Genomic DNA, 25099 nt, shown 5'->3' on the forward strand with positions numbered 1-25099 from the left:
TAGCTCCCCCGCTCTGCGGTGGGTGGTCCCCTCAGTCCAGGAGTCCAGCGGCCTCCGGGTACTATTCCTTAATTGCCGGCTGACCGAGAGCTTGGCTTAGTCGACACGTTTCTTTTAAAGGAACATCCCGAGTGTCTACTGCAGAGACAGAAATACAGGATGGCAGTGAAGAGGCACCCTGATCGTCGCCATGCACAACACAAATGTTCCAGAGATCGACCCAATGTCTATGATATTGATGAGAAAATGACTCGACTCAAAGGCTCAATTCACCTGGTCCGTACTTCGCAGTTAAAGCAGCTGAGCAACAAGGACTGTTGAAGATCGCGTGATATAATGGACCAGGTGGTAGATTTCAAGAGGCATCTGTGGGAAAAGAGCTATCATATTACCAGCGTAAGGCCAACGACAGCCGGCCGGGAGAGTAGTGATTTACATCGCCAGCGGCCACGGGACACCAGAGAAGTCAATTAAGGAAAAGCCCACTTAAGAATGCAGCAATAAACCAATGGAGTTACGTCGTCTACGTAGAAACCTTACATTATTCACAACAGAAGAAAAATAGTAGCAAATATTTATACTATATGATTCAACATCGTATTCCAACACAACAATAATAATCATGATAAACATAATACAACATGCAATCATACAAGACTGAAAAAAAAAACAAGCTGCTGGAAACGAATGAGAAGGAAATATACTTCAAAGCATATTTCCTGTAGTGCTGAATACATTTGAGCAATCAAACAATTTCCGCGGTAGCACATTCCACTCAGTCGTACTACAAGAAACGAACATTTAGATGTGCTAGTACGGCGTCTGAAGGTTCGTATCTTGGAATGTGTGTAGTATGTCGCGTGTTCTGTGCGAAACGCAATGTTGTTTTTTCAGATAAATGTTTACAGATGTAAATCGCGCTTTCATCGACGATGGCACAGGTAAAGGGCAACACTCCAGTGTGGCCTCTGAGCTTGGTGGCGTCGCGAATCGCGGAGGTAACCGCAACGGTGATGAAGTACACACCGCAGTCGAAAGATGGAGGGACCAGCTTAGGAATATTTCCGGTGGTGTTGGAGAGGAAGAGGGCCCGTCCCGCAGTGTCCTTTCCTGTCGGCAGATGGCGCTCGCACGCAAACGCCACCGCTCAAATGCCCTGACGAGTGATGGAGTGCGAATCTCTGAAGCCAATGTGTCTGCGCATTGCGAAACATTCAGCTTGTCATGTAGTCACCAGGGTCCGCATCCACGACAACGTTCTTACACATTAACTCTTCGTAAGAGCCACTGCCAGGTTACATGGATGTTGGGCATATTACCTGAGAAAATGAGCAGCCAATCGGAAACGGCACTCACGAGTGAAAAGTTACGTGAATTCGGCGTCAGTTAAGTTGTCTTATTTGAAAACCTATTTTGAGGGTACATTACAAAACATGGTATGTACGAAACATCATCTCCATGGGTGTTCAGTTTACCAACGTAGTAGCAGCTAAGATAAAGCTGTAAAAAAATAATATTTAAGCCCGAGAACATCGATTCGAGGAGCGTCTGCAAAATGGGCGATGTGTCTTCCGTTCAACAATAAAGAAATCAATATTGTAAGAAAGGCGAATAACGCTTAAGGAGAGCAACAGTGGGCATGTTAGCTGGAAGAGCATGATGATGCAGAGACAGAGAGAGAGAGATAAGTAAGAAAGGCAAGGAGGTTAACCAAGGTCGTGGTGGTAGGCACTGTGGTGATCAAACCAAGTTTTGATTAGCATCCTTGACAGCTGCACAAGGAGACACACACCGTATTTACACACGTCATTATATGCATGCACGTTACTATACAAAAGCGTTTATATACGTGAGCTATCGATCCGCATACATCACAGTTTCAAGATGCACAGCTCATAGCAATCGACGGCAAACATTATACGTCCTCAAGTCACTGACGTCTATCGACATTGCCGTCATAGAATAAGTCTGAAACAGCTTCCGCTGCTGCTAGCCCGTTACCGACCCGCTGCGATAATCAACTGTCTATGGTGTCGTACAGCGGAGCTCGAGGTCACGAGTTCGACTCCTAGTCGGGGCGGCCGCATTGCGATGGGAAAGAAATGCAAAAACGCCCGTGTACTTGGATTAAGGTACACGTTAAAGAACTCCAGATTGTAAAGATTAACCCGGAGTCACTTCACTACGGCGGACCTCATTATCCGATCGTGGTTCTGGCACAGAAAACCTTACAACTTCCTGATTTTTTTAGCCTACTCCCGCCATCTTCCGAGGCTTCTAGAAGAGCTTACTCAGAATTAATTGGCGAGCCTAGAGAAAGCGTAGTGGATATAGAAGTGCGCTCCGCTCAGTCGCATACTGTGGCATGTTGAATAGCTTCCGGAGACGTTATTACGAAAAAAAGAAAAGAAATGCTGATGGGGTAAGGCGATGGCAAGCAATATTAGGAGGATGCAGCTTCCAGCAGCTTTCGTGGCCAAAATAAAATAGGCTGAAAATGCAGCTGGGCGCATGAGTGCCGTTTTGAGGCTTGAAGAAGTCGACTAATACGTTCGATTATTTACGCGGGTTGTGTGACGTACTATGATGCGTAATGCCCGTAATGCCCAACGTTTCATGCGTGCTACGCTGTTTTGATACTTCAAAATTCTAATTTAGGCTTAACGCACAGAGTATAACAGAGTTCCTGATGCGCTACATAGACAGAGTTTTTCAGTTGTAGATACTTCAGAAAACCAATTACTGATTAAATTATTACTGCGCTAAATAAGCTACAACGCCGACAATGCTTCACTGTCCTTGTACGAACGTACCTTCCATGAATGGCCAGAAATAAAGGTGAACAATTCAGTTCCAATTTTATTTGATGTGGAAATTTAACTTGAGCATTACAGGTTTGTAGGAACTAAGGATTCTTTTTCGTTCAGAATACTGAGTCACAAGATCTTCTTTTTTTTTTCATCTTATGCCCTTAAGAAATTTTGCAGAGAAAAGAAGGGCTTTGGATCATTGCGAACTGGAAGACTGCTACTTTGTCCAATGACTTTATTTAAATGAGGTGCGAGGTCAGGTTTGAAAATGACATTTACCTCTTCTTTTGTCATAGGGAGAAGGGATGCGTGTAAACACGAAGAACCGAGATCATAGAAACTCCGAGAACTTCTCTCCAATATGCCACGATAGAACGAATGATAAGCACTGGTCGGTAGCCTTGATAAAGGTTAAATCTTAACTGTTGAGTTGGAGTTCTTTTCTGTTTAAGTTAATCTTTCCTAGTGTTCCAGATTTCCGGGTTTTCGTTTTGTATGTTAACACCGCTAAATAACGTTAGTTTTCCACATGACTGCACAGATATACCTCTGCTCAGACGAAAACGCACTGTAGATTGCCCTCATCCTAAATTTTCACTGTTTACATATTTACTAACATAAATTTCCTTTCACGCACCAGCACGTCCCTGCATTTTTTGACAGCTTTTTCACAGCACGCGGTGGATTGGGCGGTTACATACGGTAATACTTGCTGAATATGTCTATAAAGAATGCAGCAGTGAAAAAAGAAACACATCCTAGAGTTTTAACTCTTTTCTCTTGATGCAATCACGATCTAGTAGGCTGATACCTCAATATCCCCGTCGTATTAAATTTACAGCGCTCACAAGAAGCGACTCTCGACGGAGACGCATAAGTTGGAATAAACAAGGGTAGTCCAAAATGACCAATCGCGATATGAAAGCCGATTTTCAGCTCGTAGTCGAATCCCCCAGCCCCCGACGTTTCATGATTCATTAAACCAGAAAGCGCATTTTTTTCGTCTCTCTCTCTCTCTCGTGGTGAAATCAGCGCGGCATCGTATATACTGCCTCTCGAAATCCTCTAAGACTAGACGGGCAGATCGAAGCGGGCCGCCCTGTGCGCCAGTACATCGGACCGTTTTAATTAAACCAATTAACGAAAACAAGGCGGCATTCAGAACGACGACTCCGCGAAATAGTGGGGGAACCGGCGGGCATCGGGAAAGACGGCGCTCGCTAGCTGGCGAAAGCGAGGCTCTAGAGAGATGAATAGAAGAAAACAACGAAATGAAGATGAAACCTCCTCGACGTCGTCGCAGACGACTACATCACCGCCGCGAACGCGCATGCGCGCGGTGACGTCACCCGGCGTCGCCATGCCAACCGTCCGCAGCATCCATCTCCCTCGTCGTCTGCTCCACCGCGTTTCCCCCCCTGTTATGTTTTTTTATTTGCCGCTTGCAGTTTCGTCTGCTCCGCGCTCACGCCAGCGCCATTATTAATCGCCATTATGACGGGCCTGCGAGCTGGCTCTCTAGCGAGCTGATGCGGGCCTTTTTTGCATCTTCAGTGCACTGCGTGTAACTGCTAATTTTGTTCTCGTTCTTGTTATTGTTCCATTTTTCTTTGTTCGCTTCGTTGTCAGGGGTTTCTCGCGCGCTCGTCTGTTCCTTTTCGGTTCTCAACTACGCTCTCCACCGCTATCGCTCCCCCCATGCCCGCTGTTAAAAGAAAGCTTCTTTCTTTCTTTCTTTCTTCTTTCTTTCTTTCTTTCTTTCTTTCTTTCTTTCTTTCTTTCTTTCTTTCTTTCTTTCCCTTGTAGATTCTTTTCAACCTCGGCACAATGGAAGCCCGCTCGCATGCATCTTTCGCGCGAAACCTCTAATGCTCGGGAATAGAGTTATAACGATCCCGAAGCGGCCATGACGTGCTTGCGTTACGCTTTCGCGTGCGATATAGATAAAGAAAAACAATAAACAACCGCGCGCTGTTTTCTTTCCTTTCTCTCTTTCTCTCTTTTCTAGGTTCGCTGGCGACGTTTTTTTTTTTTTTTTTTTTTTTCTTTTGCAGAACTGAAACACAAGCGAGTTCTTCTGCTCGGTTCCATTCGTGCTCTTGCGTCGCTCGTCGTCCCTCTGAATGTTGTGAGAACAAAGATTTGGTCTCGCCGCTGGCGAGAAAGCTTGGCGTGTCGCTTCGTACGCCTTTGTCTTCCTCTCGTTCCTAAAAACTCCTTTCTTTCTTTCTTTCTTTCTTTCTTTCTTTCTTTCTCTTTCTTTCTTCTTTCGATAAAATAATGATAAAATTGTGGCGCTTAATGTCCCCAAACTGCCCACTCGTTTATGAGGGACGCCGTTGTGAAGGGGGCTCCGGATAAATTGCGACCACCGGGGATTCTTTAACGTGCACATAAATCTAAGCGCACGAGTGTCTTTGCGTATCGCTCGCATCGAAATGTGGCCGCCGTAACTGAGAATCGACACGCCCAGTTCTTTCTTTCTTCTTTCTTTTATTCTCTCTCTCTCTCTCTCTTTCCTTCCTTAATTGATTCATTCTTTAGTTTTCCTTCCTTCATTCATTCATTCATTCAATCAATCATTCATTTATTCATTCATTCTTACTTAAGTTATTCGTTATTTCATTCATTCAGCCACTTTCTTTCGTTAGTTCGTTTCTTTGTTCTATTTCCGTTCTTTCTTTTTCGTTCGCCCTCTATCCGCCGTGGTTCCTTAGTGGCTTTGGCGTTACGCCGCCAAGCATGAGGTCGCGGGATCGAATCCCGGCCGCGGCGGCCGCATTTCGATGGGGGCGAAATGCAAGAACACCTGTGTACCATGCATTGGGTGCACGGTAAAGAACCCCCGCTGGTCGAAATTATTCCGGAGTTCCCCACTACGGTGTGCCTCATAATTAGATCGTGGTTTCTGACACGTAAAACCCCAGAATGTTTTAACGCGACAGCGTTAAGGGCCCCGCGTCGCAGAAAATCTGGCGTCTTCCGCCGGCGTCGTTGGCGGAAATAATCATGCCGAACTACATCATTCCGAACCACCCCGACCGGGCAGGCCTTTCGCGTGGCCGTAAGCCGTTAGTGAACAAAAATTGAATTTCTCAAAGCAAAATCCGTCATAAAACTCGCAAATTACGACTTAACCACAACCTACAGACGTCGGATTGTAATTTGAATATACGAGAAAAAAGCCTCATAAGCAGCCAATGATAATCGAATGCTATCGCGTTCCACTCTTAAAGGCGAAGCTTAAGCGTCCTCCCAATTTTTTGTCTCTCTCATTGCCTTTTTGACGAACAGTTTATTTTCTTTTTCCTTGTTCGCCGCTACTCGGTTTATCAGAAAGTGTTCGTGAGCGCGTGAGTTAGCGCGCTCGTTGTTGCATGTATACTCGACTAAAACAAAAATTGCGCGAAAAACACCGAAGCGTCCGCACTGCCACCGCGGCGCAGTTATACACCGTGGAGCGACGGACGAAGCGCGGGAAAGATGAAAAATGAGCGGCAACTTCGCGGCTAACGATCACGCGCCGAGATTAATACCTTCATTACGCAGCCGTCAGAATCGCCGCAGTTTTTTGACGCGGCTACGCCGCGCAGAATATCTCGGCTCGAAGGCGAGCCGTTGTTTCACCGAGTACAGCGCTGCCGCTGCTTCTTCTGCTCCTATAGTCTTGCCTAACGCACTCGGAAAATTGAAGAGAAGAAAAAAAAACGATAAAAACGAAATAAATTAAAGAAAAGAAGAAATTCTGAAGTACCGAGAAAACGATGAAGTAAAAGGAAGCAAAAATTGAGGAGGAGAAAGAGAGGGGAGAAGGAAGAGCAATTTGCTACGACGAGCATTTTAAGCGAGCAGCAATCCATCTTCTAGAACAAAAAGAAATAAAGGGGAAGAGAATTCATAATTTTTTTTGCGTAATGAACCCTTATTTCTGGACGTCGTATAAGCGACGAACACTGAGACCAGAGGTTACGGTGCTAATTAAACAATTAGGCTCCCTTCGGAATAAACAATTTTCTGGCCAACAGCTATGTTATCGAAAGCGATTATCAACGTAAACAGGCATATATAAACACAACGGAGGAAGCATTGCTTGTGAGGTGTGAACAAAAATCGCTGGTAATTTCATGTTGTAACTTTTAAATGTGGGAAATGTTTCCGGAACGAACCAAATTCAAATCGCTGCAACATATCACCGAAATGTTCCACACGACTCGAAAATATTTTTTTTTTTTTTGTACTGGGCCAGCTCAATTTTTGTGCTTGTCTTCATTTAAAGCATCTGTTGGTTTTTCCTGTACCTCAGGAACACTAACTAGCTGGTACAGGACTAAAGGAGCTGATAGAAAATGACTAAGGTGCTCATCTGACAGGTTTGAAACGAAGAACGCACATCGTCGGTAGATTATCTACGTCCGTAGACTCTGTCTGTAACGAACATTTTTTTTGTATGGGGGAGCAGCAGCGTCGTCCTCTGGAAAGCGGATTATTCTCAGACGGTCATGTTCCCAACTTCGCCTTCCAAGCAGAGCTTAATACTTCACCTTGATTTATACAGGCAACCTTCACATGCCCTAGAATTCCTTCACAGTCCCTAGCGTAACTTAAGCGAACTTCTGTTCGTTTCAATTACGCGATGTATCCAAGTTTCGATAGCACAACTTTATGCGCGGACCTTTATTCTATTTATGACCTGCCCCCCTGATTAAAGTACGCTTGCAATACAAGTCGCGCGCAATCACTGTTCATATAACGCAGCGCCGGGCGTTTTATCTTATAAAACAAATTGCTTGTTATCGGCCCTAAGTCCGAGCGCAATTTCACTCTCTACTTCATCGTGAACGTCACATGGAGTTACGTATTTGTTTGTGAGCGCCGTTTATCGCAGTCACGTGCGTCTCTTTTCTGAATAACGGAATATTTTTACGCAACAGCAATTGGCCAACGTGCAGCAGTCAGGGAAAAAAAGGAAAACAAAAGCCGTTTCCCGTTCTTGGAGAGCATTGTGAAGATACGGAGCGCGAACCTCAATGTCAGCGAAAGAGATGACTCGAAGAGATGATGCTTGGTATAAAGCACGCAATGTATAATGCGAAGCCGGGTATATCACGGCCTATAATGCATGTCGTGTTTTGTTTGTTTGTTTGTTTGTTTGTTTGTTTGTTTGTTTGTTTGTTTGTTTGTTTGTTTGTTTGTTTGTTTGTTTGTTTGTTTGTTTGTTTGTTTGACGTCATTCGCGCTGCGCAACACGGCAATGTCAAGCAATACCAGCAATCACAGCGCTGTACTTCACATTCTTACATTCATTTTGTAGTGGAACACCATTACAGTCTCTTAGACCATTACAGACCATCACACCCTTTTGTACATCGTCGACATTGTACCACAGCCTAACGTTAATAATCTTGTTTCTGATTCTGATAGGATTCCACGTCCTAAACGTATATGCGTATTTACTATAGACGGCTTGCACTGACGTAATCCAAGCCGCCATGTTGGAGAACCAGCACGGAGTGAGGCTGCGTCTATTAACGACTTGCAGGGCTGTTCCGCCGTGTTTCTGGCACAGGTGCCAACAGCGTTGCGACCGCGTCTCTATGAGATCGTTAAAGTACAGTCCTTTTTATGATTCTGCTTCGACGAGAAGATTCACGCGGCCCAAAACAAAAGAAAAAATTTAAACGCGTTGTAGTTGGGTTATACGTCACAAGATGTCACTAGTAAACGGTAAGAAGCTTCCGGACAAGCTAAAGCTATCTACAGATATGGCGGGTTGAGGTAAAAGGATCGGACACTGCAGAGAAACACACACCCGTATTCTACAGCGTTCATCCCCTGAACCCTCCACCTCGACTTGACTCGACGATGATGATGACGATTTATTGGCATCCCCTTTGAAACATGGCGGTGACAAATAGTCATCTAGCTTGCTTGATTTATTCAGGCATGCTATGCATGTTCTTTTTTTATCTAGCGTTTTTGTATACATCACATTAATCTTTTTGTTGTTCCTACCTTGTACCGCTACCTATGGACTGTAAATGATCAGGTCGTATCCATCTCTTCCCTGCTTCTTTTTCCACCAACACCATAAACGTATCTTGCTTATCTCGACCGCTGACCGGATGATGCTTCCATCCACTTTATTTCCAAGCACTTCTGGAAGGTGTACGTTACCTACGGGTCGCACTGGGTGAACCTCTTCGCATTCCATTAGGACGTGCTGAGTGGTCTCTGGAATTTTACTGCAGCATACACATGCCTCAGCCTGCAGCGAATATTTGCTTAGGTGCGTTTTTGTCCTTAGGGCAACCAGCTCGAGCCTCAAATAGCAAGGTAATTTCCCTTCGTGTTATCGTACAGATTTTCCCCATATAATTTCTTTCTTCTCATTCTTGTAAATCCCCATGGTCGTGTTTGTTTCCATTCTTTGCACCCATTTCATTGTATCTGTTTCTCTCATTCTATTTCTGATGACTCCTGCTTGTTTATTTACACCTTAAATTACCCTGTACTTTGGTTGGCAACTTTCTCGACCTCTTCCTCCATTCTGTGACCACGCTTTTCAGGTACAGGTACTTGTGCACTTTAGCCGTCCATTTATTGCCATCCATTTTCCCGAGTCTTTCTTCAAAACTAATTTTGCTCTGCGCTTCTATGTCATCAATAGAAAGCCAACCCATGTCACCCTGCACTGCCTCATTTGTGGTTTTATCGTGGGCTCCCCAAGCCAACCGGATTACGGATCTTTGCTTAACTCCCAACCCCGACAAGACATCTGATGACGGGAAGAATCGCACAGAATGTACGATTTGTACGAATGTACGAAGTACGATTTGCGAACGTTAGCACTGGCACCATTACTCCTATCCATATTCCACGCACAACCTCATATTTGCCGTGGCCCCAAAGTGCTCTATGTTTCATTATTGCTGCATTCCACTTCCCCTTTATTTTCAGATTATCTAGGTGGGTGCTTGAGTAAGTCTGTCCTTCGTTTATGTATAAGCCGAGGTATTTATATTGCTTCACTATGGGTATGACGTGCTGTTGAATTCAAACCACGTAATTACTCTAGAAAGTGAATGGCAGCGCCGCCCCTGGACAAATGTGGCCACTGCGTTTCAATCAGGCACCACAGCAATTCCTGAAAAGTGTGGCGTCTTCTTTAGTCGATGGGCGGCGCTGTGGTCAATTCAGTGGAGTGGAGGAAGAGCTTCAAATCAAATCAAATAAAATCTTTATTTCGACAATCTAGTGTCGGGGGACACAGTCATAAAGCCACAATAGGCTTGACAGAGGACTGTGCCCCTTAAACATGGCATGTGGAGCATGCGAGCACATAATGTTTTAAAAGCGTACATGCATGGTCACGCACATGATCCATGCAGAATACACGCCTAATGTACATATATCTATACATAAAATGTCGAACAGGCTCAATTTGGCTGTTGGATGAAGAAAAATAATGATGAAAGAATGAAAACAATAAAGAAAAAATAGGATGAAAAAAGCAACCACTGCTAAAATACCATACCAATGCTATATACATACTGTACATATCATACATATACTGAGAATACTATCAAAACAATACCAAACATATATCATACCAAATACCATACCATAGCAACATCTAAGCGAGATAATAAAATATTGAGGGTTAATGATTATATTCGTGACAGAAGCTGTATCACTCAGAGGACAAAATTTATACAATTATTTTATGTCGTTAGGTCTGTCACCTGTATGCATATTGTCGGTTTCAACTTGTCTGTTGAGTAGTTTAGGGAGTTGGGAGCGCAGCATTCGTTGACCGTAATTGGTTCTGAATCGAGGAATATGCCAGTAATCATTACTGCGCGTGTAGTAACGTTTTCCTTGCCGGATTCAATTGCCGAGAAAGGCAAATGGAAGGGTTACAGCTCCTGCGGTCTGTTTTATATCGGCAGAATAGTAAACTGTGATAAAGTTGGGTAAATGGTTTTATCATCAGTAAATCGAAAAGAGGAGTGTTGTGAGCGTGAAACGGGACGTTAGTGATCATGCGAATCACCTTTTCCTTTTGTAGTCTGTGTAATGTTGCTACACTCGTATTGGTGGTGATACCCCACACAAAGTGTGCGTATGTGAGGTGTGACTGAAATAGGGCGCTATATATTACTGTCTTCATTTCTGTAGGCAGCAAAAAAAATGCAGCTTAGTCAACATACCTAATGCTATGGAAAGTTTGGTAACATCACCACCGATATGAATGTTTCATTCCATGTTTTCGCGAAATGTCACACGTCATGGAGGAAGGAAACAAAACAGGAGAGGCCCTGACGGCACTTTTTTGAAGCCGGAAGTGCAGCCATGTTGGTGTGCCACCTCTCTTTGCGCCTCCAATCAGGGGTTCTGCAGCTCGCCGGAGCAGATGGGCGCGAACTTTGAACTTGCATTGTTACGAGCCGCCGGAAGTGTGTGCTCCTGACGCGCATCAAAACATAGCCTACAAAACTTCTGTAGCATTTTTAGTGAAGCAGACGCGCTCCTGTATTTTTCCGTGGCACGTCGAAGAAGGCAACGAAGACCCGCGTCGTGATTGCTTGAGTGTATCTATTGCTGGCCGACACTCACACTCACAGACCCAAAACACAACTTTCAAGCTTACACACCACACTCCAAAGTCCGCTTTTCGCGCGAACAAAAGGTGCTGCGGGAAAGACACCGGCGGAAAAATCTTATCTTACTTTTCAGAGACCGCGAGCAGCAGCGAAAGCTTCAGGAGCGCGGTTGTCATGGCAACGTTGACACTTGGGGTACCCGTCCCAGTGCTCCTTTGCGAAAAACATCACGTGACTGCCGCCACACCTCCAATACGTTCGTGCTGGCCAGGGCCTCTCCTGGGGTTTCCTTCCTCCATGTCAGACGTAGACTCTTTAAAGGCGGCACTATGTCTAACTTAGTGCAGTCCAAGATTAAGTGTGGCAGTGAGACCACGGGTTTATTTCTAGTTCGTAATAAAAATAGCTTTTGTTTTTGGAGTGTTTATCGTCAACGAGGAAATTGTACTCCAGTTCCATAGCCTACCAAGCGCGTTGCTTGCCTTTATTGCCAATTCGTTAATCGACTTTCAGAAAAAAATATACTCGTATCATCTGCATAGATAACAAATTCAGCGCTGTCGTCAATGCGAACTATATCGTTGAACAGAGATTGAACAGTAGGGGTCCAAGTTTGCAGCCCTGAGGGACGCCAAGACTAATATCTTTAATATCTGATAAGCAATTATATATCGTGACCTGTTGTTTCCTGTGCCCTAGATATGTTCTAATAAGGTCTAAAACTGTGCCACAAGTCGAGGATCATTTGAAAATACGGGGGTAAGTCACTTTAGATCGGTAGAGTACTCATTCAAAATTTTCTTTTCCCTTAACATTGTGGCCTAGTCGCTTGATGATTAGAAGAGAACGGAATGGGCTAACGCTGCATTTTTTTTTATTTCACGACGAAACCACAACGCCAGTACGTCACAATGACGTTGCCGATTAGGGATGGTCGATTAATTTAATTAATCAATTAACGAGTAATCATTCGTCGGCTTAGCCCATCCCCTGTAGTCACGAATTATGATCGGCTGTCGATAAATGCATGATATTTACATAATTTCTTGCCAAGGTACTGCAGACTCCATTAAGAGCTTTTTAAAGCTTTAAAAGGCTTTAAAAGGCTTTAAAAGGACTGAAACACAGTTATCTACTCAAGTAAGTCTTATTTTAATGCTTGAAAGGAAGAACCAGGATAAGAAAGACAAATATATGAACATTTCATAAAGACTAATGTTTAATTTGTTAAAGACCAAATAAATTGGCACTAGTGACTAGTGAATGAATAATAATAAACGTTAAAAATGTCACTTAGTGAGTGAAACACTGCAGAATTAACAAGAAATGGGAAAAGTCGCACTTACTGAACCACTGCACAGTACAGTCAAACTAGCAATAAGAAAAAATGGCACAGGCGGAAAGTGAGGTGCAACTAAAGTATAGAAAAAAAGTGCGATATGCATAGGGAGAGAATAATGTTACTGGTTCACGTTTTCGAACCACACGCTCTTTTCCACAGAGCGAAGGAATATCAATTGGCTGATGTGTTCGGGTGACAACCGGCACCTTCTTTGACTGGCCACACAACCGGCGTGCGAGAATAGCCGCTCCGACGCTACAGATGTTGCTGGGATCGACAAAAACTCCATCGCTACTTCAAATACGTGCTCCAAACCCACGCGCATGCTTTGCCACGTCTCCAGTGGGCTGGGATTGGCGCGACGATCGACGACTGGGTTGTTACAGTACGCCTTGAATTGCGAAGGCATTTGGCTTTCCGACTCTTGGTCCCTGTGCCAGTGCGGTTACGGCGAAGTGCCTGGTCAACGGCGGCCCAGATGCCATAAGAACGAGGCGCCGTGTTCACCCTAGCAAGATCCTCTTCCAGAGCACGGCCGGCAGCACCAACCTTTTCAGCAACTTTTCCACCTGCACGATGTCTTTATTAGTCAAAATTGTATTCAAGTTTTTCTTCTTATGTCCTTTCCTTGCTATGAATAAATTAATCATGTCATTAACGTACTTAAGTGCTGGACGATCATTGCCACCGCCTGAGGATCTTCGAAGACGTACTTCTTGTACCGCGGGTCCAAAATTGTCGCGGCCGCGTACGGGCGCGTGTACTCGATGCCACTAAATCGTGCGTTCACTTCCGAGAGCAGTTTTTGCTGCAGATTGAAAGCGACGGGGTGACTGGGCTGGAAGTTTCGGATACCCTGCAAAAGAAAATTAATATTTACCACATTTCAAAGACAATAGTGCTTATTGTGCCACTCTTCCTTCAGCACGTATGCTGTTGCAGACAGTGTAAATTCAGGCGTGCTTGGTGGACATTGTGACATGCGAACTGTCGGCGTGTTGCGAGTGCATAGTAGCCACTCGAACTCTAGATTATAGAGTAAAGATAATTCACCTGCTTTAGGCCGTACACCATGGGGATTACATCGCCGAGTGTCACGGAACGACCCTTGGAAACCATAAGCGTGGCTTCCTCCAGCGGCTTTAGTAGGTCCTTTACTTCGCCAAGGACGTCAAGCTGGTCACCAGAGATTAGATTTGGCGGCTTTCGCCGAGTAGCTCCTCTCTCCCTCAGCAGATGCAAGAGGACCCGGCTGACAGGTTCTGACAACTGTAAGAAGCGCTCCAACATGTAATAGCAAGAATTCCACCGGGTCCTGACTTCCTGGATTAATTTCAATGCATCAGGCTCCTGCTTGCCGTCCTGGAGCTGCAGTTCCATCAGTGTTCGTGAAGCAACATCGCTGGTGCGAAAGAAGCGAACGATCCTCTTCACCTTCGTCAGCAGCGGCCGAAGGTTGACGAGGGGTGTGCCGTCATCGTCGGCGTCATCGGCGTCAGGGACGTCCTCCAGCAAAGCCTCAGCATCTTGTTCGTTCTCCGGGACCACCACAAACTCATGTGCTTCAAGTTCCGAAGGGGCTTTGGACACTGCTAGACCAATGGCAGCTTGACCTACTTGGTTTAGAAGATGAGCTACACAGGAAATGTGCTTATCGGCACCAAATTCCTCGCGGACGGCTGCCTTAATGTACTGCCCACCATCTGTGACGACAGCCCGGACCTTCTTGTAGTCAATATTCCACTCGTCGCACAATTCGCGCATTGCTACGCGAAGATTCATACTTGTTTTCCTTTCTGGCACGTACTTAACGCCAATCTCGACGTTCACCAGTTTGTTACCTAAAACAGTAAAACATTGTACATTAGGGGCACTCACAGAAAATCTGGTTCCGCATCATGACAACGAAAAGTGGTTTCTAATTTTTTCAAATTTCTCAGAAAAATTTTTACCTTCTCTAAAGTGAACTATGAGGCCTAGGTACGACCGCATTGTACTCTCGTGCGTCCAAAAATCGGCCGTGAGGTTCAGATGATCAGCCTCTTGAATTATCCGTCCATAATGTGCCCTGAGCTCCTCGTACTTTGCCTCGAGGCCCATAGCGACAGTAGACTCACTGGGAGGCTCGTAGAGTGGCTGCAATGCCTTCACGAACGTCTTGAAGCCATCCTTCTCGGGCGTGCTCAGAGGCAAGTCGTCGTGCGCGATCATGTATCCGAGAGCATCATTAGCAAGCTTTTCACGGACTCCTCCTCCTGAAAAAAACAACAGGAAAGGTCAGGTCGTCGTAGCCCTTGACAAACTTCTCTTCTCGCTCTGCGAAAGTGACAAGTACAAAGACTTAGTACTTGCAAACACCATAGCACTGGAGAGGCACTTTTCCATGGGTTCCGCAAACGAGGAAGAAACAGAGCCTCGTGGGCTTATAGCGGCATTAGCGAGGTCTATAGTTTCAGCCCCAGTTGCAGCCACCGAGCCAGCAACACTTTGTTCAACCTGTGAAATTAAACGAAGGGTATATTGTGAAAAGATGCGACATTCATCTGCAAAGGCTTGCTAAGGAGGACGTGGGAGACAGCGGCAACACGACACGGAAAGAAAATCGAATCGCGAACGGTGAATAGAAGGGAACACTGAATTCGCAAAGCAATAATAATAACGCACCTGTGCTCTCAGATGGACAGCATTTTTGCTGCAAGTGAGTAAGGGCAGGTTCCGGTATGGTTTTAAGGCAGCACTAAGTCACTAAAATAATGCTCCATTGGCCCGTTAGGCATCCAACATTGGCTTAACGCCACGTTAAATATCCTGGTGCACGAAACAACCCTTAAGTGGCTGGTTAGGCCAAAAACTGTTAGTATTCTCATAAAGAGCATGCAATTAAAGAACCAATATTAGAAGAACGCCTTGAGCAATCGAATAGCGACTTGATTTTACAAATAAATGACGCAGTGATGGATGGCTGCTGGTTAAATAGCGAATGTACAGAAACTTACCTGGACAGGCTGATTGGCGCCCTGAGCAGGAGTAGGATCATCGACATTGGCGTCATGGTCGCCTTTCCTTGTAGGACGTCCCTTTGGCACTTGAATGAGGTGGGCGTGCAGCAGGTGATATCGCAGGGTTTCCGTCGCCGGCTTCGAATACTGCCTACCACATTTATCACACTTCGCGGTCTTCGTCTTCGCATCTTCAGTGAACAATGTCCACACAGCACTTCTCTTGCGATCACATGGCATTATGGCCCTGATAGCTGATAACACAGCGATACGCACGAAAACGCAACCGCAACTTCGAGACCCAGAGCGAGCCGCACGTGCTTACGCCAATGGCCCACCAGCACGCCAAAGTTGTAGGGGCAGGCGGTCGACGGAGAGTGAGAGGAGGGCGGGAATGGCGGAAGGAGAAATTAGGAGAGAGCATTCGCAACGCTATTGACGTAAAGAACGTAACGGCCCAACACGTGATCGCCACGTCAGAGCGCGCGGTAGGTTTTAGCGTTCCCGCTCTCCAGGGAAGCAGCGTCGGGACGGTCGATTAAGTTTCTTTTTTATTGTATTAACGGTTATTCATTCATTATTGTAGTCTTTAATCGATTAATCGCTTTCTGTGCAGGGTTCTTCATCGATTAATTGATTAATCGAAGTGCGCTTCCCCTCGAGAGAGGGAAAGCGCTCGGCTCGGCATCACTAGGGACTGGCAAGAACAGTCGACAGTCTCTCTACCACAGCCACGCAGCCAGTGCTCCTGCGACGCCATTCTAGAACGATTTAAAAAAATTTCGCGCCACTCCTGTCAAACTCTAGAAAACGATTGATCGAACATGTCTAGTCGATAAAGTCGGTTAAAAGAAAGGTGGAGATCAATGAAAATTATTCGTTTTGCGGGATACTTCTAATGGATTAATCGATTATCGATTAATCATTTATCCATATTACAAACCCTATTGAGGATTTCGAAATATTTCATTGCATATGGGTCATTGCGGCACACTAAACTTCTTGAAACATGTTTAGGCTTTAAGAAGGGTGTAAGATTGGGCTTGTTGGTAAAATGGCTTTAGTTCTTTAAGAATACAATGATGTGGATCTGTACCGGTAAAAAAAAGATAACTACGCCAGAGCTGATGACGTCAGAAGCGTGGTCAGAAGCAAACGTCGTCACGGTGGGCAGGCGCTGGAACTTCAAGGCTGCGTCGCCAGGAGTATTTCGTTTTTTGTAGGCTTTGCAAGCCTCTTCCCATGGTAATAGTGGCTTTTTCATAATGTGAAAGCATGTGGCTCATGAAGCGGAAAATCCGGCGGCGTCCCCGGAGACGGTGCAATAAGTCACGCGGTCACAACCGATCAACGGAAGGCGCGCGCCGCGTGGGCGCTGGGTTCCTTGAAGCCCCACCAGATGGCGCTCCCCTCCGCGGATCCGCAGCAGCGGTGGCGCCGGCCGAGCGGGGGAAAGGAAAAGAAAAAAGAACCAGAAAGCTCGCCTTCGCGCATAGCGTTCGTCGCAAGCGTTTCCTGGTAAAGATGACGGTTGCATAAGCGCCAGTTCTCGGAAAGCGACAACTGTGTGGCCGTTCTATATATACCGCCGCGCGTCGCGGCGCTGCCAGTCGGTGCGATGATTTCGGTGAGCTCTGTGGAGCGCTCCGATGGACGAACCTTCGACTTCGACTTTTCCGTCAGTAGAGGCACCCGGCACCGTTGGACGTTCCACGCAAGTACGCGAGCGAGGCCGAGGCATCATCGGAGAGACGTCGCAATGCTTTCGCGTTCATCCACGTAGGAATGCATAAGTGCCCTTGAATTGTATTGTAGAAGGATTTTACAACAGCAAAGCGTACTTTGGCTTATGCCAGGCACTTGGTAGGTAGGTTCCTGTCTCACATCGTTCCGGGCATTTTCAAGCAAAATTAATTTTCAATTGTCCGATGGGGGGATTGAAGATTGTACCTTGATCCCCCTCAACACAACAGCCCTTTACTAAAACCATTCGGCCACAATCGCGGGCGCAATTATTTCGTGCTCAATGGCAACTATACTCAGTTTCATACTTGGCGTGCAACTTAGCGTGAAGCTATAGTAAAGAATTTCGGTCATCAGAATGAATCAGTGAAGCGTTTTGTGGTCTAGTGGTTTATACACCCAGACCTGAATCAAAAGGTTGGGAGTTAGGTACCCTGTCTGGAAACGATGTTCCGCATTTTTACAGCGGACTGTATTTCTCTACTCTCCGGGCCCATATGCATAGCTTTTCAACGTCCGTGATTCAGACCTTTCGCGCCCTCTATGAGGAGGCAAAGCAAACCAGTAAGGCACGTGCTGACACCTGGCGTAGCAAGAGGAAAGCTAAGAAACCACCCAATACTACATAACGCCGCCCTGTATGAGGAGGCGGAGCAAACAAGTAAAGAATGTGCTGACTCGTGGCGTAGCGAACGTTAATGTGATGCGGTTTTGACATCTACCCCAGCTCCCGACTTAGCCAGCTGCTCGGTTTGGCTGGGCCGAGGGAGCGCTAATAGCCGTAGCGTGCACCAATCATTTTTGGTGTGACAGATGGTTGCTAACAAGCCACCTGCTGCATTTCCGCGTCTGCGCAAAGAACCGAATAGGCCGTTATTATGTTTGCGTGCGCTGGTATGGGGAGGTCACGTGAAGCGCGTACTGCCGAAGAATATCTCCGCTGGTAGTTCACATTCACAGAGTGGAATAGATGCTATTTTTTTCATGGCCAATTGGCAGTTTTGTCTCAGGTGAAAGTTTTCGTGGCGTCTTTTGAGCGTTGTACCAGATCTGCGACATTGCATGTGACAGCGCTAAGTGGGTACACCTGTCGGTTGGTCTATGCATCTTGACTACTGTTTTAGTTGGTCTATGGTTCCTTGCGCACCAAAACACATGCTCGCGCTCCGCGCGCGCGAGGCTATGACGATGGGCTCACAATAAAGAAAATTAGCTGAGAAGGTAAACAACAAAAATCAAAATGCTCTATGAGCAGCTGTATAACACCGTTCGTTCATTTTAAGGATTAAAACATTACACTTATCGCTGAGCCTAAATAAAGACCACTTTTGAAAGAATTGGTTGCAAAAAACACTGAATTATTTCTTGGCGCGAACGCAGTCACTGCATAGACTCTTGCTAGCTTCCACAACATCGCACGGTATGCACGGAAAAGAGTTTCAGACGATTTGCGCATGCGTCCCGTCGCATAGCAAGCAAATTGCTTATATATAGCGTGCACGTGACATCTCTGACGCAGCTTCTCACCCTGCTGGTCCTCGAACACGGCTGCTAGGATGACGTTAGTGCGAAATATTCACTGCCGCGAGTAACCTGCTTCAATGTCATATAGACACGGTCGAAACGCTGCGGGCGTCAGTACCTGAACGACATCAGAACCACCACACGATACGCCAGTAGACGCAGCTTCTCACCGGCTGGTCCTCCAACATGGCGGCTAAGATTGTATTGATGGAGGAAGGAAAACGTTAGGAGGGAGCATCGCGCAACGTGATGGAAGCCAAGTGTGTCGGCCCAACACGTGATAAGCACGTCAGAATGCGCGCACGGCATGCGGCGCTGCGGCAGGGCCCCCGAAATGCCCCCGGACAAGAGCACATTGATTAAAAACGTACGGGCACCAAACGTGTCAGCAAATCTCGATTCATGCTCCCTGATCTCGACGCAAAAGGTCACGATTTGGGCCGACACTGAGCAAAGCAGGAGCCATGGGACTGGCTTCACGGAGCATTCGCTGGCCAAAGATTGCTGCATGACGTAATGCTCCCTCCGATTTTCCTTCCTTCATAATGACATCAGTGCAAGCCGTCTGTAAAAGACAGATCACGTTCGTTTCTCCAATTCTTATCTTATGGCGTATAGTTCTTTGAAACGCCGTGTTAAGGCCAAACTACACGTACGCAAGCCGGCGCGCGAAAGCTCGCGCCCACGCGCCTTACGCATGCGCAGAAGGTGCAGGACAGACCGTATGCGTCGAAGCGTGGCGCCAGCATAGATATCTACTCCAGACAAATATCGGTGCCACTTTTAACACCGTGATCGGTGCTCTGGCTCACTCACGAAAATCCGAAACGATGTCCACTACGGCAAAAATAGTGAGCCAAGAGGCGCGCGCGCTGGCGCGCGTCTTGTAGTTCCAAACCGCCATTCCTCGCGCGCCGGCGAGCGTACGTGAGTTTGACCTTTAGATACCCCCGCCTTCGGGATGGGCCCAAATTCCCCAGTCCTTTACCTCGAAGCAGATAACGCTACGTGGACTGCTGTGCGCCATTGTACCACCTTCGCGATTGGTCCAGGTGGTAATGAAACAGGTTGTAACGTTTCTTCACCATAGACACAAAAAAAAAAAAAAAAAAAATCTGCCGTTATGTTGTCGCCGATGCCTTGCTTCTGTCGTCGCAGACATGCTTTGCAAAACTCCAAACGATGGCGTATAGCTACAGACAGCTACAAAATACTCCATATAGCATCCATCACTACAGTGCGCGAGACCTGCACAATTATATAGCTATAAAAAAACTGAAACGATGTTTCGTTTTAGTGTTTCTTTAACATGGCCTCTGAGATCGGGGCACCGTGCTGTCGGAGAGCGCACGCTGCTCGATCTCGGGGGCCACTGCTTAACTTGTAGCATGTAGAAAGATGCCGCTTGCACCGCCACCACGCTACGCGGGCTATTTTGCATTCCGCCTCCATTGGAATACGGCAGCATACGCCGTGGTGGCGCAGTAGCTGCGGCGTCGCGCTACAAAGCCTAAGGGTTCGGGTTCGAATCCCGTCCACGTCAGCCGCATTCCGATGAGGGATAAACGCAAGAACGCTCGAGTATCATGCATTAGGTGCACGTTAAAGAACCCCAGGCGGTCGAAATTAATCCGCAGCTCCCGACTACGGCGCGCCTCATAACCATATCGTGGTTTCGGCACGTGAAACCATGGCATTTAATTTTCGCAATGCGGCAGCAGCGGCTTCTAATCGAACCCGCGTCCTCGCGCTCTGCCATGTGTATAAATTAGGTGCACCGAAACCACCATGTGGGGTGTTTCGCAACCTCAATGTCCGCAAAATGCTGCACGACTGCATAGTATATTCAGGCATTGCTGTCCTCAGCCGAAAAGCAGTGTTATCAAAAACAGTGCTTTCAGTTCTGACTCATGCACCCAAAAGGAACATTGGTCCACAGTTCCCAGGGGTTTCGCAAAAGCGCTCGGAACGCCGTTGCTTTCTACGAATGCAGCATGGCGACTACGATCACAAAACGGTTAACACCCTTCAGCTTTGGGCCTTTTCAGAGCAACATTAGATTCATATGAATGTATCGACGTGGCTGGCTCGTCGACATATCGCTATATCTATGCGCTATTATTCATTGTACGGGTGATTTCTGTTTTGCTTTTCCTGTATTATCTTACTTGATATGTATGTGCGTATGAATATTTTGCATGATTTCGTGCACCTATTTGGTGTACTTTGTACCATGTTCTTCTTTCTTAAACAGCGTAGGTCTCGGAAGCGTGGTCAAGCTCAGTTGAGCTTTTTCGTGCTGATGCCCTGCGCTTCTTTTAGGTGGAAATAAAGGCATTGATTGATTGATTGATTGATTGATTGATTGATTGATTGATTGATTGATGATCAATATGTTTACCGCGCTTCAAGACGTGGGGCTGACGCAGTTGGCATTACGGTATTGTGCGAAGCATAAGCGTGCACTGACGTGCGAGAGTTTATTGTTACTCCACGACTTCCTGACAAACCTAAACCTGCTAACAAATTACAAAACCACAAAGGTAGTGTGCGACCGCATTACTAACAAATCCACTTCGCTGTTTAGTCACTATGCGTTGCCAGTCGATAACACACTGCAACAAAGCACTTAGCGACTCGTGGCCACAAGTGAAATATTTACATAGCGTAAAGCCTTCCTTCCTACGCTGAAACGTTGTTGTTTGAAACGTAAAGTTGTATCTATACGCATAAATGAACCTGGTGGCTCCCGCCCGCATGAAAACAAGTGAAGCTAGTTATATTGCCATTCAGTGCATATACGTATGAATTCATACCAGCATAATACTACGGATTATGCTTCTCATGTAACGGTATTGTAGCCAAGGTAAGCAAGGGGATATTAAATATGGCTTTAATTTTTTACGAAGGTGTTTTCGTTCACCGTTCAGTTTTCTGTATATATATATATATATATATATATATATATATATATATATATATATGCCCACACCCCAATTTGGTCACCGACTAATAAATAGGCGTTGCCACAATCGTAAACTCAGCGCCCCTCAAAAAAATCCAAAACTGCAAAACAATAAAGAACAAGACTCAATTTTATGAAATGGTGTCATTTGTGGCGCGGTTTCACACTCTGAACAAAAAAAACGTGGGGCGCACGTTCCGTTTATTTTGCTTATTTTATTTATTTTTTTCATCGCTTTCTGTCGACGCTGTCATCCCTGGAAATGGGATGTCCGCCTTCCCCGGGGCAATCACGTCGTCTGCTACGCACACCACCGCAAGCAGACGACGTCGACAACAACGTCACGGCGTCCAATTCAAAGCGAGCGCCCTCAAGAGGCCAAATAAAGAAAGCAAAAAACCCTGGAGCGAGCAGAAGTACAAATCAAAAGACAAAGAGAGACCTGCCAACAAAACGGCGGTGACGCGAAACGGTACACCCCGCCGACTGGCAGGCGTCGCGGGATCTCGACGCGCTCCTATATACAACGAACATCTCCAATTTCGCTCGCAAAGTGCTTCGCTCAATCATTTTGTCGTTTGTCCTCCGGGGATGCGTGTGTACGCTTGAGCCCTCTCTCTCTCTCTCTTCCGTGCAATATAGGATTTTTTTCTTTCGGGTGGTGTTGTTGTTAGCCAAGGAACCTCTGGATAATACGGGGCTTTCGTCATACGGATTCCTCATTTCTTTGTGTATTTATTTCGATATTTTGGCATTTCTTTCAGGAGCAAATGGCACGGCATTGTGTTCAGGTTGAGTCGTCTGTTTCCGCTGCGTTTGAGTTGAGGACGCTTCGGAGTCACAGCGACACATTGTCGTCTGTTTTACGACTATATTTCTTCTGCTTTTAGGTGGCTTTGTCTTCTGCTGCCATCGCCTGCCTGGCTCGCATTTCCATGCTTTTCCAGGGTTAAAATAGAATTACACGGCTGAAAATGTACACGATGTCATGCAATATCACATTAACAGACCGCTGCCTTTGAATATAGGATCACGTGTCTTTATTTAGTAATCGCGTCAATGGGCAAGGTGAAAGGATGGATGTACAAATGCACCTGATAGCTTTATACAGCGAATTTGTTATGGGCTAGGTTCCAGGAGATCGTGTCCGCGTGTAGACAAGCCACCTGACCTAGCCGGAGAGGAGAGGAAAAGAATAGCTCAACCCTGTGAGAATGCTGTGAGAGGGTGCAGATTAAAAGGAAAACGGGGAGAGTTGTTGACGTAAGTCGCGCCGTCCAATACTCGCGTTAGAGGGGGAGAGCGTGAGGCAGGCCAACCAATGGCGTTGTAGGTAAAAAGTAGGTCAACGGAGGAGGGGGGTGTGAGAGGAGTTCGCGTTAGCGTTGGTTGTATATACCGGAGCTTTGGTCGAAGACTCTTGTCTGGGAACGTCGTAGAAAAGCGTGAGGAACGTGCTAGGAACGCCGTCGCCCGTGTAAGCCGAGCCAGTTCTTTCAGAGCCGGGCATTGTGTAGCCATCGTCTAAGTGTTAAAAAAATACCCCGTTGTGCTACTCGGAGCCGGCACCGAAGCCTCTTTCCCGAGTACGTAGCGAAGAGGGTCGGTTTACCGTGTTGTAGCCGAATTCAACATAGCAAATACCCAATATAGCTAAACCCCAACATAGCAAATCCCACCAGAGCGCCGGATTCACTAGACTTCGCTCTTCACCGGGTCGAAGGACTCTTACTTCTTTTTCTGATGCCACACAGAAATACAAAGACGTCAGCTGCGCGTCCCAATCAAGCACAGCATGGACATCTTCGTGCAGAAACGTCATGTCACGCATGACATGACATGATATAACAAGTCAAGTCGTGTCATGTCTTCTTTCAGAAGGCCCAAGTCCACCAAAGAAAAATCATAGCGATAAGGCCGTATCGACCAATGTGATGACGTTTCTTTGTTACGCCAGTGGTATTCAGTTTATCGTTTAATCGTTGGATATAACAGTATCAAAAGGAGAGAAATTAATTAAAGATATAGTAGGATTGTCGAACAGAAAGAATTGTGCTCAGTGGTCCTCACTACCTTACGGACAACTGAACTATCCCGCTGCCAAAAAGGTTGACGTTTAACATTTTCGAATACTCTTCCGTACTCGAATTGTAACGGGATAAGAATGGTTGTCAGTGTCCGTCGGGTAGAAAAAAAATAAAACGTTTAAGGCCATCTCAAATGTGTTTTGTTAATCCATTTTGCCTTTTCTCGCTTCTCTTTGTAAGCTCCCGGAAATGCTAAGAAAATAGTGGCACATGTTTCGACTGCAGCGCCCTCCTTTCACGATGCGCTGCAGTCTTAGTAAACGATGTTCCTTCATTACGCTTCCCGCAGATTGCTACATCAATTTAGGATAAATTTTTTATCGAATATAAATACGTTCGCATGAAGTAGTGTTATCGTAGTTTAAGAAAATATTCAGTATTCAATTTGATATTTGAAGCCAAATATTCACGTATATGCGCATTTGATTCGCAAATTGTATATTTCAAACACCCTACTTGAACGTCAAGCTCCCACTTCCTACGATTTTATTAATACCGGGCGTAAAAAAATATTAAGAATTCGAACGCAGGAGAAACGAAGAGGACAGCACAAACGGCCAGTTTTTGTCTCTGGTGTGTCTGATGATCTTTGAAATTGTTCTTGCACCTTTTTGATATCACCAATCCTTGCCAGCTCGTTTAGCTTTATGTCATTACAACCTCTACTTACTCTCACCAATTTTATATCGACAGTCAGAAATATTTTTACAATGCGAGAACTCAAGTGATCACGTCTGTCTGTGCCTATACGAGAAAGTGTCAGTCTGAAAATATTTTTATTGTTCAAGCAACAAACGTTTAGGCAGCGCTCACTGCCATCATGACTAGCACATGCCGTATATCCAAATTTAGATAGAAATGTCGTCAGGCGCCACGAAGCCTTGGAGTTTAGAGATAGCAATGGCAAGCTAAGCATTAGTGCTGTGAACATAAACAAAAGACGTTTGGAATATTTGCGGCGTATAGGGGACGAAGAACCAGAGTGATGTCGAACAAAAATTTGTAGGCAGTCTCTAAATGATGTAA

General features: G+C 45.9%; 1 protein-coding gene across 1 annotated transcript; it reads right to left on the reverse strand.

The window, feature by feature from the left end:
* Positions 1-1740: 1740 nt before the first annotated feature.
* LOC119431447 (zinc finger BED domain-containing protein 4-like) lies at positions 1741-19209 on the reverse strand. Its single transcript, XM_037698935.2, has 6 exons — positions 19192-19209; positions 15104-15251; positions 14708-15010; positions 13809-14596; positions 13419-13611; positions 1741-1772 (listed from the first exon to the last, which is right to left on the reverse strand). The coding sequence occupies exons 1-6, from the start codon at positions 19207-19209 to the stop codon at positions 1741-1743; spliced, it is 1482 nt and encodes a 493-aa protein (XP_037554863.2).
* Between the last annotated feature and the right edge of the window lie 5890 nt (positions 19210-25099).

The sequence above is a fragment of the Dermacentor silvarum genome, chromosome 10 (assembly GCF_013339745.2).
Source record: "Dermacentor silvarum isolate Dsil-2018 chromosome 10, BIME_Dsil_1.4, whole genome shotgun sequence".
NCBI classification, from domain to species: Eukaryota; Metazoa; Arthropoda; class Arachnida; order Ixodida; family Ixodidae; genus Dermacentor; species Dermacentor silvarum.